Genomic DNA, 15275 nt, shown 5'->3' on the forward strand with positions numbered 1-15275 from the left:
AACTTGTTTAAATAAAATAGGTAAACAAGGACTGGTGACCAATTTTTCCAAGGAAGGAAATGCATCAATTGTTTAGCACCCAACTCCTATCACTTAATGCATCATATAAAGTGACAAAGTTTTTAAAACAACACGGAAGGGATAAAATACACCGGGGCTTCCCTTGTGTTGTAGGAGTTTCTGTTTCCACACCGCAGAGTTTCTATTGTAGGAGATTCTCGATCTGCGAGACAACTTCCTCCTCTACTACAAATTCTTCCTAGTGTTATACATGATAATACGTGTACATAATGCTCATGCTATGTCATGAATATGCAATCATATAATAGAAATAATTTGCATCTTGAATACAATTTTCCTTCACGGTACGAACCAATCACTAAGATTTTCTAATTAGGTGTTCTTTTGGGATTAGTATTAAATGATTAATCCTATGAAGCTAGTTATTGGGTTTTCTGGTCAAACAATATCTAAACAATTTCAAACTTCACTTAGGGTCTCTAACCATCATATTAAGCCTACCCAAAAAGTTTTATGAGTTTTGGAATTACTAAACTATTTCTAAATTTCTACAAGACTTTATTTAAGCACCTTTAAATGCTACATAATTCCAGGTTTGAAATAAAAATCTTGGAATTATTTTTATTAAATACTACTTGATTTTAGGAACCTCACAAAATTGGTCTCATAATTTTACCAATTTTTTACTATTTTCTATAAATTCCCCAAGTTAGCAGTAAAAAGAAAAGAATAAACACATGAATAGTATCGGGCTGAATCCGGCCTAGTCGACCCAAACCCATATGAAAACACGCGTGTCTGCGCTGGCGGATTTGCGCCGAGACCCCCGGTGTTTTGAATAACCCGCAAAGAATCCCTGAGCAATATTCATGTGCCTCACTGACAATTGCACATAAGCCCCCATATTTTTATTTATTCATGACACCGATCCCCAACCGCGCGTCGGTCGAACACTTGGCCGGAATCACGTGTACTCGCCGATGGTGACATGCTCCGATGGTGTGGAGTACATGGGCTCCATCTCCGATGCTACCCGAACACATCCATAGGTTCAATTTGACCAGTCCGACAATAATCCATATCTGTCCGCGACAACCGTGGAGCAAAATCTCCGGCAAGCCCGTTTCAATTTACACAAGTCGGTCGCATTAAATCCAAGGACTCGAAACGAATTAGTGACCTACTAGGACTATGATGCTTGCGCAAACTTAGATGGAGGCAACCCGGAATGGCTGGACCAAATGAGCAATGTCCACCACGGCGTTCCTGGGCGAAGACGCGGCGTTCCCTAAGCTACGATGCGGTAGTGTTCAATCGCAGCTAATGAGACTACTTGACCCCTTATACTGCATTGAGTAAAAAGTGAAATGAGGTTGATTCGAGATAACATGTTGATTGTACTAAATGATTGCTACCATGTATGCTTTAGAAGAAGCAAACTTAACTAAAGTTAATGATACTAGAATTGGAAAAGCTAAAATTGATTTTAGACTCAGCTAGTGGTTTTGGCCAACCAAACCCGTTAGACAAACATTTGCATGGTCTAGAGGTAGAGGAGTAGATTCCTGACACCGGGTAAGTCTAGCTGAGTATTAGTATACTCAGCCTTGCTTGTGGCACCATTTTTGCAGGTACGCTTCAGGACATGGTTGAAGGTGTGACTTGGCCTTCCATCCTGCCACTGGGCTGGACGGTCGAGTGGGATGCTGCTCCAGCAGTAGAGGAGCAGGAGGAGTAGTGGGCTAGGCCTTGCTCTATTCCTCATCATTTGGCGTTATCGACTATCCGCTGCCATTTAAATTATGAACTTGTTTTAGTTTACCTAAAAACTCTGATTTATGTAATAACTCCAGTACCTTAATTTGTGGTTTCCTGCTTTATTGTATTCTCTCTGTGACTCACCTTCGAGTGAGCTAGTGGTATTTGATCCCGGGGAAGTGGCTTTATCAGACTGGATCTGAGGGACTGACGAGTTATTCCGATTTAAGTGTGTTGCTGCCTCTAAGGCGTGACTTGGGCACTTAAGCTGGAATAATTCGGGCGGTTCCGCCACAACTGGTATCGGAGCAAATACCACCACAGAGAAAGCAATAAATCGCGAATACCAACCTTTCAAAATTTAAAACTCGCTTAGAAACCAGTATTGGAATCGTTAGGACTAGAACGCTAGACCTAGGACGAAAGGCCCTAGGAATAGTGGGGAAAACATGTGGCTAATTAAGTAGGCCCAATGGGCCAGTCTTAAGATTTCAAGGATGCCTTAAGAGCACCCTTCTGATTCGGTGAGGAGACGTTCTTTTTAGCATGCATGCATTATAAAACATGAAAGAATTAGAAATTTAAAAGAGTAAAAATTTGATCTAACCCACCTCCTTTTAACAACCGGGCTCACATATTTTTCTTCTACCATAATCTTTACATATGATCCTCTTCCACAGATGACTTCACCCACCCCCGCCAATGGAGGAGACACTCGTTTTAGTTCCGATTTCCTTTCTCATGAGGGTTTCCCTTCCACCTTGTGGGAGGTGCTCAACTCCGTCGGTTACCCTACGCCCCCTTTGTACACGGTGCAGCTGTATGAGGAGCATCGGGTGCCACGTTGTCGATTCTGGCTGACTCTAGAGGCACACCCCCTTCAGCCGGGTTGGCGTTCCCTTGACTCTGAGACTATTGGATTTAGGACGGACGACACCACCGAGGCGGCAGCTATGAAGACCCTGACGACTTTCTGTGGCTACCATCCCTTGGAGATGGTGATGCACCCATTGGGACTCTTCCCCATTGAGAAGAGGGATGACCCCATGTGGTGCAACTGTGTGACCATGTGAAGGACGTGTGGGCAATGTATCCCGACATAGTTGGGAGGATCACTGTTTAGTGCATGAGCGCACTGTACCGCCTATAGGCCCTGTAGAGCGACGCTATGGCACACCTTGCTAACCTCGCTCAGACCACCAAGCTCACCCTCGACAGCCGAGAGGACTTCGTGGTTGACCTGTCTTCATAATTGGTGGAGAAGGACCTACTGGTGGAACGGTTTAGCCAGCGCATCGCCACCCTGGAGCAGCAGGTGGAGATCTGGGACAACACCATTGATGTCCTGGAAAACCAGCTCCACGATGTGCAGGAGGAGCTTGAGGAAGCTAATGACCACCTGGACATGCACCACCTGGAGATGGAGGCAAACGAGGCCGAAAGTGAGGGAGAAGAGGCTCCCGAGGAGTTAGGACCAGCCCCTGGTACCAATGCGGCTCCCTCTGAGATGCCCCTTCGCTTGTATCCAATGTTGCTTCTACCACTCAGGGTTGATGGGTTAACTTGACACGTTAGGAGGATAGATACCCGCGCGAGCTTAGTTGGCATCAGATTTTGGACTAGGCTTACGGGTACTGTCCCCTGAACTGATGTAACCCAGGAGAACTTTTGCGAGCAATGAAATGAATGTAATCATGTTATCCTCGTTTGAGTTGATGTTATGTTATGTCATTTTCTTTCCATATGATATAAAGCATATTGTTCAGAATTGTGAATTGGGATAACAATGGCGGCAATCTCTGTTTTCAGATGGCAGCTAGGAAGCGTTGTGGACAGAACGAGCAAGTTCCCCCGCCACCTCCTCCAGCTCCCACGGTGCAGGAGCTGATGGCTCAGCAGAATGAAATTCTGCGACAGCTATTGCAGCGCCAACCCCACCCTCAGCAGTATGGTGGAGGCCAGCCGCAGCGACCTCTGGCCGTGGCAACCTATTAGGAGTTCCTGAGCACACAACCGCCCTTGTTCACCAAGGCCGAGGATCCGTTGGACGCCGACGTGTGGCTACGCGTCATGGAGTCCAAGTTTCCCCTCCTCATGGGAGACTGCCCTGATGACACCAAAGCTTGTTTCGCCGTGCAGCAGCTTTGCGGACCTGCTCGGACATTGTGGGAACATTTCCGCGCCATGCTACCTGCTGGTCATGAAGTGACATGGGAGGGGTTCAAGACTGAGCTTCAGGGGTCATCACATTCCAGCAGGGATTCTGGATTGTAAGCTGAATGAGTTCCTGGCACTAACTCATGGGACCCGCACTGTGTTGCAGTATGCCCTGGCCTTCAATGACATGTGCCAGTATGCAGGTTATCATGCTGACTATGATGAAAAGAAGAGAGATCGCTTCCGCAGAGGCCTCAGCACCAAGCTGCGTGAGCGTCTCAACACTGTTCGGGCTGATAGCTTCAATGAGTTGGTCAACCTGGCCATATCACAGGAAGACTGTATTGTAGCTCAACGGGCAGAGAAGAAGAGGAAGGCACCAATGTCAGGACCCTCCGCTCCACCCTAGAGGTTCAGGATTGTCTCCAACAATCAGAGCAGAGGATTTCAGCATCAGACAGGAAGATGGGTGATCAGGCCACCTCAGCAGCAGCAAGAACACAACCGCTTTCCAACTCCCGCTCCAAGGAACAATCAACCTCAGCAGCAGCAACAGCAGTTCCGCCAGGGAATTGGGAACAAGTGCTTCACTTGTGGCAATATGGGTCATTATGCCAAGAATTGCCCAAGGAATCAGCAGAGGCAGATGCCAGCACCTAACCACAGCAGAGGGAGAAAACAGAAGGTGCAAGTCAGACAAGGGAAGCTCAATTTCACTACTCTGGAGGAGCTACCTGAAGGAGCCCCCGTCATGACTGGTAACTTTTCAGTTTTTAATCAACCTGCATTAATTCCGTTTGATTTGGGTGCATCACATAGCTTCATTAGCCAGAAGTTCAGTGCTAAATGTCAATTGCCCTCTTGTCATACTCGAGGGTCTTTTATGATCGTAATGCCAGGAGGCAAGGTTGCAACAAACCAATTAAATCAAAGCGTGCCTATTCGGCTGGGGAGCAACATTGTCAAAACCACCCTCCTTACTCTAGGATTGGAAAATGTGGACATTATTTTGGGAGCCAATTGGATGACCCGGCACAAAGTGGTGCTAGATGTAGCCAACCGCATGGTCAAAATCTAATCCCCAATCTGTGGAAATTTCACCTTATTTCTGCCCAGCCAAGAAACCACTCGATCATGTGCTTTTGCTATGATAGAGTTACCCATGAAGAAAATTACAGTGGTCTGTGAGTATGCAGATGTTTTTCCTGATGAATTGCCAGGAATGCCACCAAACCGAGATATTGAATTCGCCATCGAGTTGCAACCGGGAACGACACCTATTTCCAAGAGGCCTTACCGGATGCCACCCGCTGAATTGGCAGAATTGACGAAATAATTGCAAGAATTGTTGGACAAGGGTTTCATCCGCCCAAGTACTTCGCCTTGGGGATGTCCAGCCTTGTTTGTGAAGAAGAAAGATGAAAGTTTGATGCTATGTATAGATTACCGCCCACTCAATGTGGTGACTATCAAGAACAAGTATCCCTTGCCTCGTATTGATGTTCTTTTCGATCAATTGGTCGGAGCTAAAGTGTTTTCCAAAATAGACCTTCACTCCGGCTATCATCAGAACAAGATACGAGCAAGTGATATTCCGAAGACTGTCTTCTCAGCCAAATATGGGCTATATGAGTATTTAGTGATGTCATTTGGGCTGACTAATGCGCCAACATACTTCATGTATCTGATGAATTATGTCTTCATGCCTGAACTGGACAAGTTCGTGGTGGTTTTCATCGACGATATATTGGTGTACTCCAAGAATGAAGAAGAGCATGCCGATCATCTGCATGTAGTGCTCCAACGTCTGCGAGAGCACCCTCTTTATGCCAAAGTGTCTAAATGTGATTTTTGGCTGAAAGAAATCAAATTCTTGGGTCACACTATCTCTCAGGCTGATCTCAACATGAGGCAGAGATGTAACACCCCAGGTGTTTATATTCCGCTCGACAACGAGTATGGATTTAAGCGCGTAATATCAGTGGAGAAAACAGATGTTAAATTTTAAACATCTTCGTCGATCGTGATTTTTATATTGCATTGGTGTCGTCTGTCGCGAGTGCGACATCGTTTTTATTTCTATCTATCCGGGCTCTTCCTAAATTTTCGTGTTGTTCGGAACATATTTGTTCTAAAAATCGCTGCGTCCGATAATTATTTAAAATTCATCGCTCCCGCGAATACGAATTCGGAAGCCCGACCCACTCTGATGATTTTATCTCCAAATAAATTAATTTGAACTCGGCGACAAAAGTTAATGCAAAAACATTATATCGGACCGAGATAACTTGATCCGAACTGAGTATTCGTGAATAATTTGTTCCACTGTTTACAATTATGGAAATTTGTCTGATTCCTATGTAAACAAAAGCGAACTAAAATCTCAGTCCGGATCTCGTTTGATTCGATTCGTGTGTATCCCGTCTCAATTTAAATCGTTAAATATAAATAACAGATATGAATTCGACGAAAATAGTTTTCAGTCCGAAACAAACCAGACAAGTGTAATTAGAACTGAAAGCGAGTAATTAGTGATTAATTTAGTTCGCTGATTCATAGAAAGAAATGTGTAGCCGTATAGCGTGTCGACCCAGTGTACATCGCTAAAAATCATGATCCAAAATATTTGCAATTCTCTTTAAAAAAAGAGAGAAGAAAAGAAAAATAAAAAAACATCTAGGAAAATATCCTTTCAGCCACTCCTATCTTCATCCGTTGCCGGGATTTTTCTCAAGGCACTGAGCAACTCCCGCACGTTTGTCTCTTCCTTTGATTTTCTTACCGCTTAACAGCTTCCGTTCTTATCTCCCTGCGGCATTCAGCCTCCAGTTCGTTCTTGCCGTGGCCGCGTAAGCTTCGTCGGTCACCTGCAAAAAAATCACAGCAGTCTTATCTTCCCAGCCGCACCTCTATCCCCAGCCGATGAGCTCGATCCTCCTTCATCTCCCTCCTCTCGGCGTCCTGCTCGGCCCTATCATATTCCCTGGCGCCCGCGCGTGAAATTTCTCGCCCAGATCCTTTGTTCTCCCTGCTCGTTCTCCAGTGGAGTCTTCTCTGCGCGGCGCGCTCTGCTCGCCCAACGACGCCGTCAGCCGGATCTCCTCTGCTCTCTCTGCTCGCCCTGGCCCGCCGTGCTCTGCTCGCCACGGCCGCGTGAGCGGCGAGCTCTCTGCCGCGGCTTCCTTTCTCCCTCGGCTCGCCCCGATGGCGCTCGGCCGAGCTTCTCCATCTTCCTCGGTCGCCTCTCTCTGCGCGCCGGTTGCCAGCCCGGTGTTCCAGCCCCACGCGCGCTGCCGGAGCTCGCTCCTGCGCATCCATGGCGCGCACCCCTCTCCTTCCTCCGTGCTCCATTGCGTCGAGCTCCTCCCAGCCGAGTTCCTCCCCGGCCCCTTGTTTTCCCCATGGCTGAAGCCTCTTCCAGCTCCAGCGTCGGCTGCTCCTCCCTGGCCAAACCGCGCCCCTGTAGCCGCGGCACTCCCTCTGGTCGCAGGGACGCGCATGCCCCATCCCCATTGGCGCTCGGTCGCCCAGCTCCCTGTTCCTCCCACTCGCCCAACTCGGATCTCGATTTCCTGCTCGGCTCGTCCTTGGCGCTCGACTCCCTGTTTCAGTCTGTTTTTGTCATCGCGTCGTCGTGTTCGCCGGTAGCCGCCCCGTGGTGCTTGTCTCCGGTGCTCGCTTCGGTCGCGGACGCTATCGAGCCCGTCGTTCTCCTTGTCCAGTGCTCGTGTGGTTTTCTGCTCGCCAGCGTGCCCTCTCGGCTCGCTCGGCCTTAATCCCCATCGCGTTGTCGACCTGGCCGATTGTCGTCGTTAATATGGAGAGATTCCAAGAATTGCGGATGGAAGAGAAAGTAAAGCTCCAGTCTATACTCATCAGTTGTCTGACCGAAGACTTCAATCGAAGACTGTCGCCGTTCTCGCAAATATTGAATGAAGTTAATAACGGTGAGCCAAATCACTATTTTTACTATAGATTTTATGATCGTGAAATAAGACGCTTGGTTTGAGTATGAAGTTTAAGTTAGAAATACCCGGGATGCGAGGTGTGCTTTGAGGAGTTTAGTTGCCGAGTATATTCGAACTAGTTCTATTTTGCAGAGTGTAGTATTTTGATGAATGCGATGTGATTACTTTCGTAATTTTAGAATAGTCGCGTTGGGTAGATTTGAGATGTTAATTATGTTTAAAAGTGTATGATTTGTTGTTCGTAATGTTTGCGTTAGGTTCGTATAATTTAGAGAAGCGTAATTGTTACGCGTAGTCGTTCGTCGATAACTAGTGTGTCCGTATGAACTTGTACAACGCCTCGTCACTAGGTGTTTAATTCGCTATCGCGTAACACTATTTAGGTGTGTAATATTCTTGTCGATATGCATTCATGTGCATAATGCATTCCATTCAGGTACGTTAATTAGTCGCGTGATGCGGAAGATGACTCAAGTCGACCCCAAGCGTGGGCTACTCCGCATGGTGATGCTGATGAACGAACCTGCCTGATCAAGTGCTAGGACAAGGATGATCGTCAAGTGGACATCGTCTAACAAACACTAACCTAGTGTTACCCAGGCAAGCCCCGGTGCATGCAACCCCTTTCCTTGTGTTTTTAAATACTTTTTGCACACTTAAGTCTAGTGAAATGTGCATTAGGTTCATAGGAGTTACTTGAAACCCTTTGATGCATTGCTTTCCTTGATATCCATACCTTTATAGATACTTCTGTGAAGTATCAAAATTATGATTTACAAAAATGCTTAGCCTTGCTTAGATCTTGTGGATAGAGGTTGTCCTCAATTTAACCATGGAGAGGATGGCTTCTACCTGCAAGAATATTTTCATTTGGAGCAATAGTGGGATCTTACTGCAAAGTTCCCTGTGATGCTCTTTCATCCTAAGGAACAGACACAATCCTAAGGATGGAAATACTTAAATTGAGACTTGGGTTAGGAACAGGTGATGTTCTACCCAGGTTGGTTAAGGATTAACGCGTATGTAGGCGTGCTGACCGAGGACCCTTTAACTGGTCACATGCCTCGTCATGGGTAAGCCTTGCCTCGGGCAGACTAAGGCCGGAATAAGATAACACGAAATGGGCGTGGAGCGGTGGCGAGAGTAGCGTGTACCCTCCGTGGCAAGAGGCTGGACGGTGGTGTATCTGTGCTCTCGGTTTGCGTGAACCTGATCCGGTCTTAAGAACCCCGGTGGCGGGTTGACATATGCAAGGGTTAAGTGCTACATATGTCGTGTGATTGGAGATCCTCAGCTGAGTATAATCGATTCGGATCGCCGTACCTTCGCGGTTATGAAGACTTGGTCACTTTTCTACAACCTAAAGTCAGGATGTGAACATTATGAATAAAAATGATGTTGTATTGATGAGATGTTGAAATTAGACTAGATGCAAATAGAGTCTATTAATACTTAATATGGCGTTAAAAGATTGAAAGTAAGGACTCACTTTAGTAAGCTACTTCTGCAAAAATATAAGTTGATTTTTGCTAAAGCCTCTCCTTGACTCCTATTTATCCAGCATACCCTTGAGAGTCTTTTCCTTAGTCGGGTAAGACTTGCTGAGTAATTCCATACTCAGGGTTTTATTCCCTGTTGTTTTTCAGGTTCTAACCTTGTGCTGTTGTGATGGTGTTAAGTGCCGGTGGCCGGTGGGCTCGGCCTTCTTATATAAGTATACCCCGTTTTATCTTCTTATTGAGGATGATCACTTGAGCTAGCATATATTTCAAACTTATACTTTTGTAATCACTCCGATAAAATAATGTAAAATTTTTGTAACCTGTAAAATTTGGTAATAAGATTTCCGCTGCAAAAATGTTGTGTGTGTGATTTGTGTTACTTAATCCCGCGGTTCTAGTTGTAAGTGGTTTATCCTATGTCCTTGGGGCAATCGGACGGATCCTGTTAAGTTATTTAGTGCACATGCATAGCTGTCTGAGGTCTTTGAGACAAGGACATGTGCATGTGGGCCCAATAACTTGGGAGGTTCTGCCACAGCTGGTATCGGAGCAGGATTAAGTATATACAGTCACATACATATTTTCAAAACAAAAATTTTGGTTTCGAAAAACCTATTTTCAACTAAACATATTGTTTGGCTTTGAAAAATAGTTTTGAAAAACTATAATGCTAGCGACATCCTCTGTTAAGCCCTAAACTAAGGACTATTAGGTGGCTTAGTTGAAAACCATAACCCATAACCGGGTGGGTATTGCATACATGTGTATTGTTATTTTTAAGGCCATTCAGTTCTGAATGGATCGACGCTCAAGGTAAGGTGAGATGTGAGAGCATGACCGAACAAACGTCGGTCTAGGGGAGAGTATAAAAAGCGCTTGATTATATACATATTTTACATATGTATATATGAAGGCTGCGATGTGGAGTATTTACTTTTCTGGGAATTCAGTACCCCATGGATGTATGGGTATACAGATGTGGGAATACTGAGAAGTGTAATGTACTCGTAACGACGCACCTATGCTCAGGTAAGAAGGTGAGTTACCATAATGAGTTGCCCTATGGTTAAAGTGTGGCAACGGCGCCTATGCATGGCTCGACGCTTAATGATGAGCTGGCCTCCATATAGAAATATATGGAGTATAAACTGTGATAAACTGCCATGTGTGAACTGCATCATTGGGAATTGGGCTGTGATGGATTTTCTGCAGGTACACTAACCTCGAAAACGTATGTGTAGCTGACGACTAGCAAAATACCGTGAGAATCATACGTATGCCACCGGTATAGAACGTTATTGCCATATTATGTTGGCAAAATCAGTGAGGACGTGTAGGACGAGCATGCATCCTTATTGTTGCATCATGTTTGTCACCTAGACATCCAAAATGCTTCTCTTATCTTTATTCCAATAACCATTGATTGTAGATAATGTGGTGAAATGCTGAATTATGAACTTCGATGAAATAGGTGTCCTCCATTCTTTAGGTGACCTCTTAGGGTGCTTTATGTGCTTGCCCTTGTGCTTGATGTGTCGATAGAAGGTTAGTGACCTGTTTGCCTAAATCTAGAATTAGGCCATGTTCTTAGTTGGTGAACCGAGACCCAAATTTGAATTTACCATTATCCCTCCATGACCAACCACAAAAAAATAAATGCCTAGATAACTTACTTGTTGGACATAAATTGTATCTAGGCTTAAACCAAGAATCTCGAGTCATGTCCCCATCCTAAACCATATCCTTAATCAGTTGGTTCAAGCTGATACCCCTAATTTCAGTTTGCTTCTTCTTGAGGATCCTACCGTTGTTTTATCGACCTAACTTAGGAAAGACATGTCCGACCATTTTCTTAAAGTGTGATGCCTTTGGTTACCTCATGTCTCTCGAAGGCATACCCACTAAACCTTGTGATTGTTTTCCCTACGTATCTAGTCAGAAACTAATCCTTGACTTATAATCCATTTGATGGGCATAGAAATATGCTTGGGGCTGAATTAACAGTCTCCCATCGTACTCCTTTTATCAAGTTTAGGTTATGGCCATGTCTTGTTCATTTCCTTGGGCCATAATCTATTTGGCTCTCTACTTGTAACCCTTCATACAAGTGGAGTATCTCTTTGTATATTATCACCCTTGACCAGTCTATTTTTGTTGTGTGAGATTTCTTATTGGTTATGTCTGGTATTGGCGTTATGACTAAAATTGATGATGCTGCGCCAAAACCAAGGGCCTCCTATGGATGCATACACATGGTTGTGCTGCTCGGTACACGCTGGTATCACAGTTAGTAGTCATAATCCATTATGAGATTATATTAATAGGTTATCTCTACACAAATTGTTCTTATCACGTGAGATCCATTATTGGTGCCAGTTTTGTAATGGTGTCATGGTTAAGGACTTATGGTACCGCGGCAAAACTGAGAGCCTCCTGTGAATGCGCACACAGGATTGTGCTACTCGTCGGCTGCTGGTATCAAGGTCTATGGTCATGATCCATTATGGAACTACCCTAATATGTTATCTTCCATAAACTCCTCCCTTGAAACGATTTCGGTGTTGTTTGTCAAGTGATCAAGCAACATCTATCATCTCTATTGGATCAAAAGGGCATACCACTTCCATGTGTGGTCTCTTTTTCCTTGACTTTGGTAGTGACTACACACATACGCGTTCCCTTTGCATCCTTTGTGTAAAGGTGAAGCCTTGAAGCTTTTTAGTGCTAGAAAACAGCGGAATTACTCTTAAAATGGAGATTGGATTTCCCCTGCTGTTAAAATGCAGGAGTTTGTTCATTCGCTCTCTTATTTAATCCATGTATTCCCTAACCAAGTGGATATTGCGTCTCGCATGAAGAAACAGATGAACAATCTGACCAAATGGATTTCTACCCAAATGCATGACCTTTTGCTTGCAAATTGAACTCTCAACCCTTGGCTTACCGATGGTACTGAGAGGACTTGCTCAATGTCAAAAGTGGTTCAACAAGTTGGTTTTGACTAACTTGTAACTGCCCAATGAACGAAGGCTGAGTTTAGAGATCGTTTTATCGAGTTGTCTAAACTCACTTTGGTTCACCTCACCGTAAAGAAAGTACTTACAAGAATTGAAATTAAGTCGGCCTGTAACCACCCAATTATCGCTCTAGTCATGCCTCGATTGCCTCACATGTGTTTTTCCAACACGTGTGATTAGTCGGAGTCAGGCTAGTGTGGGATGAAATCGGTTCATCGTGAAGTCAACATTTGCTGATAATCTTCACTGATGTTTCCTCGAGTCTCCATTAGCATCATTGGACTTGGATTTTCTGGCTAACACGAGTAACTGTGATGTTATTTGACATTCACACCCGTCTCGTGTGCTACGAACTCACTGTGACCACTTGTTGGTAAACCTCTTTCTGTGTGTTTTACCCAAGATGGTGCATCTGATTCTGTTTGGGTAAGATCGCGTAATTGCCACTCGCTCAACAGACTCAGATAGTACAGTGTCATCAGAAAGAGTAAACTACACACATAGAACCTTATGTGTACCTCTGGCAGATATTGTCTCTTTGGTGGACATTTCTAAATTAGCCTAAGGCGATACATGTTATGTCCGCTAGAGAAACCACACTTTGAGACACTTGCCTTTGCTCAGAACTGTCTCACGATTACCGCTGATATGGACATGGGTTATATGCTTCTCTACCCTTAGAAGTCTTTCGCTCCGAATCTCGGGACGAGATTCTTTTAAGGGGGGAGGGTTGTAACACCCCAGGTGTTTATATTCCGCTCGACAACGAGTATGGATTTAAGCGCGTAATATCAGTGGAGAAAACAGATGTTAAATTTTAAACATCTTCGTCGATCGTGATTTTTATATTGCATTGGTGTCGTCTGTCGCGAGTGCGACATCGTTTTTATTTCTATCTATCCGGGCTCTTCCTAAATTTTCGTGTTGTTCGGAACATATTTGTTCTAAAAATCGTTGCGTCCGATAATTATTTAAAATTCATCGCTCACGCGAATACGAATTCGGAAGCCCGACCCACTCTGATGATTTTATCTCCAAATAAATTAATTTGAACTCGGCGACAAAAGTTAATGCAAAAACATTATATCGGACCGAGATAACTTGATCCGAACTGAGTATTCGTGAATAATTTGTTCCACTATTTACAATTATGGAAATTTGTCTGATTCCTATGTAAACAAAAGCGAACTAAAATCTCAGTCCGGATCTCGTTTGATTCGATTCGTGTGTATCCCGTCTCAATTTAAATCGTTAAATATAAATAACAGATATGAATTCGACGAAAATAGTTTTCAGTTCGAAACAAACCAGACAAGTGTAATTAGAACTGAAAGCGAGTAATTAGTGATTAATTTAGTTCGCTGATTCATAGAAAGAAATGTGTAGTCGTATAGCGTGTCGACCCAGTGTACATCGCTAAAAATCATGATCCAAAATATTTGCAATTCTCTTTAAAAAAAGAGAGAAGAAAAGAAAAATAAAAAACATCTAGGAAAATATCCTTTCAGCCACTCCTATCTTCATCCGTTGCCGGGATTTTTCTCAAGGCACTGAGCAATTCCCGCACGTTTGTCTCTTCCTTTGATTTTCTTACCGCTTAACAGCTTCCGTTCTTATCTCCCTGCGGCATTCAGCCTCCAGTTCGTTCTTGCCGTGGCCGCGTAAGCTTCGTCGGTCACCTGCAAAAAAATCACAGCAGTCTTATCTTCCCAGCCGCTCCTCTATCCCCAGCCGATGAGCTCGATCCTCCCTCATCTCCCTCCTCTCGGCGTCCTGCTCGGCCCTATCATATTCCCTGGCGCCCGCGCGTGAAATTTCTCGCCCAGCTCCTTTGTTCTCCCTGCTCATTCTCCAGTGGAGTCTTCTCTGCGCGGCGCGCTTTGCTCGCCCAACGACGCCGTCAGCCGGATCTCCTCTGCTCTCTCTGCTCGCCCTGGCCCGCCGTGCTCTGCTCGCCACGGCCGCGTGAGCGGCGAGCTCTCTGCCGCGGCTTCCTTTCTCCCTCGGCTCGCCCCGATGGCGCTCGGCCGAGCTTCTCCATCTTCCTCGGTCGCCTCTCTCTGCGCGCCGGCTGCCAGCTCGGTGTTCCAGCCCCACGCGCGCTGCCGGAGCTCGCTCCTGCGCAACCATGGCGTGCACCCCTCTCCTTCCTCCGTGCTCCATTGCGTCGAGCTCCTCCCAGCCGAGTTCCTCCCCGGCCCCTTGTTTTCCCCATGGCCGAAGCCTCTTCCAGCTCCAGCGTCGGCTGCTCCTCCCTGGCCAAACCGCGCCCCTGTAGCCGCGGCACTCCCTCTGGTCGCAGGGACGCGCATGCCCCATCCCCATTGGCGCTCGGTCGCCCAGCTCCGTGTTCCTCCCACTCGCCCAACTCGGATCTCGATTTCCTGCTCGGCTCGTCCTTGGCGCTCGGCTCCCTGTTTCAGTCTGTTTTTGTCATCGCGTCGTCGTGTTCGCCGGTAGCCGCCCCGTGGTGCTTGTCTCCGGTGCTCGCTTCGGTCGCGGACGCTATCGAGCCCGTCGTTCTCCTTGTCCAGTGCTCGCGTGGTTTTCTGCTCGCCAGCGTGCCCTCTCAGCTCGCTCGGCCTTAATCCCCATCGCGTTGTCGACCTGGCCGATTGTCGTCGTTAATATGGAGAGATTCCAAGAATTGCGGATGGAAGAGAAAGTAAAGCTCCATTCTATACTCATCAGTTGTCTGACCGAAGACTTCAATCGAAGACTGTCGCCGTTCTCGCAAATATTGAATGAAGTTAATAACGGTGAGCCAAATCACTATTTTTACTATAGATTTTATGATCGTGAAATAAGACGCTTGGTTTGAGTATGAAGTTTAAGTTAGAAATACCTGGGAT

General features: G+C 45.6%; 2 protein-coding genes across 2 annotated transcripts; both read right to left on the reverse strand.

Moving 5' to 3' along the window:
- Positions 1 to 6446: 6446 nt before the first annotated feature.
- Positions 6447 to 7551, reverse strand: LOC103639059 (uncharacterized). The gene has a single exon (XM_008661855.3). The coding sequence runs from the start codon at positions 7447 to 7449 to the stop codon at positions 6826 to 6828; it is 624 nt and encodes a 207-aa protein (XP_008660077.1). The 5' UTR covers positions 7450 to 7551; the 3' UTR covers positions 6447 to 6825.
- Positions 7552 to 10808: 3257 nt separating this feature from the next.
- On the reverse strand, positions 10809 to 14748 carry LOC103639052 (uncharacterized). Its single transcript, XM_035964088.1, has 2 exons — positions 14389 to 14748; positions 10809 to 14289 (listed from the first exon to the last, which is right to left on the reverse strand). The coding sequence occupies exons 1-2, from the start codon at positions 14746 to 14748 to the stop codon at positions 14125 to 14127; spliced, it is 525 nt and encodes a 174-aa protein (XP_035819981.1). The 3' UTR covers positions 10809 to 14124.
- Positions 14749 to 15275: the final 527 nt, after the last annotated feature.

Source organism: Zea mays, chromosome 1, assembly GCF_902167145.1.
Source record: "Zea mays cultivar B73 chromosome 1, Zm-B73-REFERENCE-NAM-5.0, whole genome shotgun sequence".
In the NCBI taxonomy this organism is placed as follows: Eukaryota; Viridiplantae; Streptophyta; class Magnoliopsida; order Poales; family Poaceae; genus Zea; species Zea mays.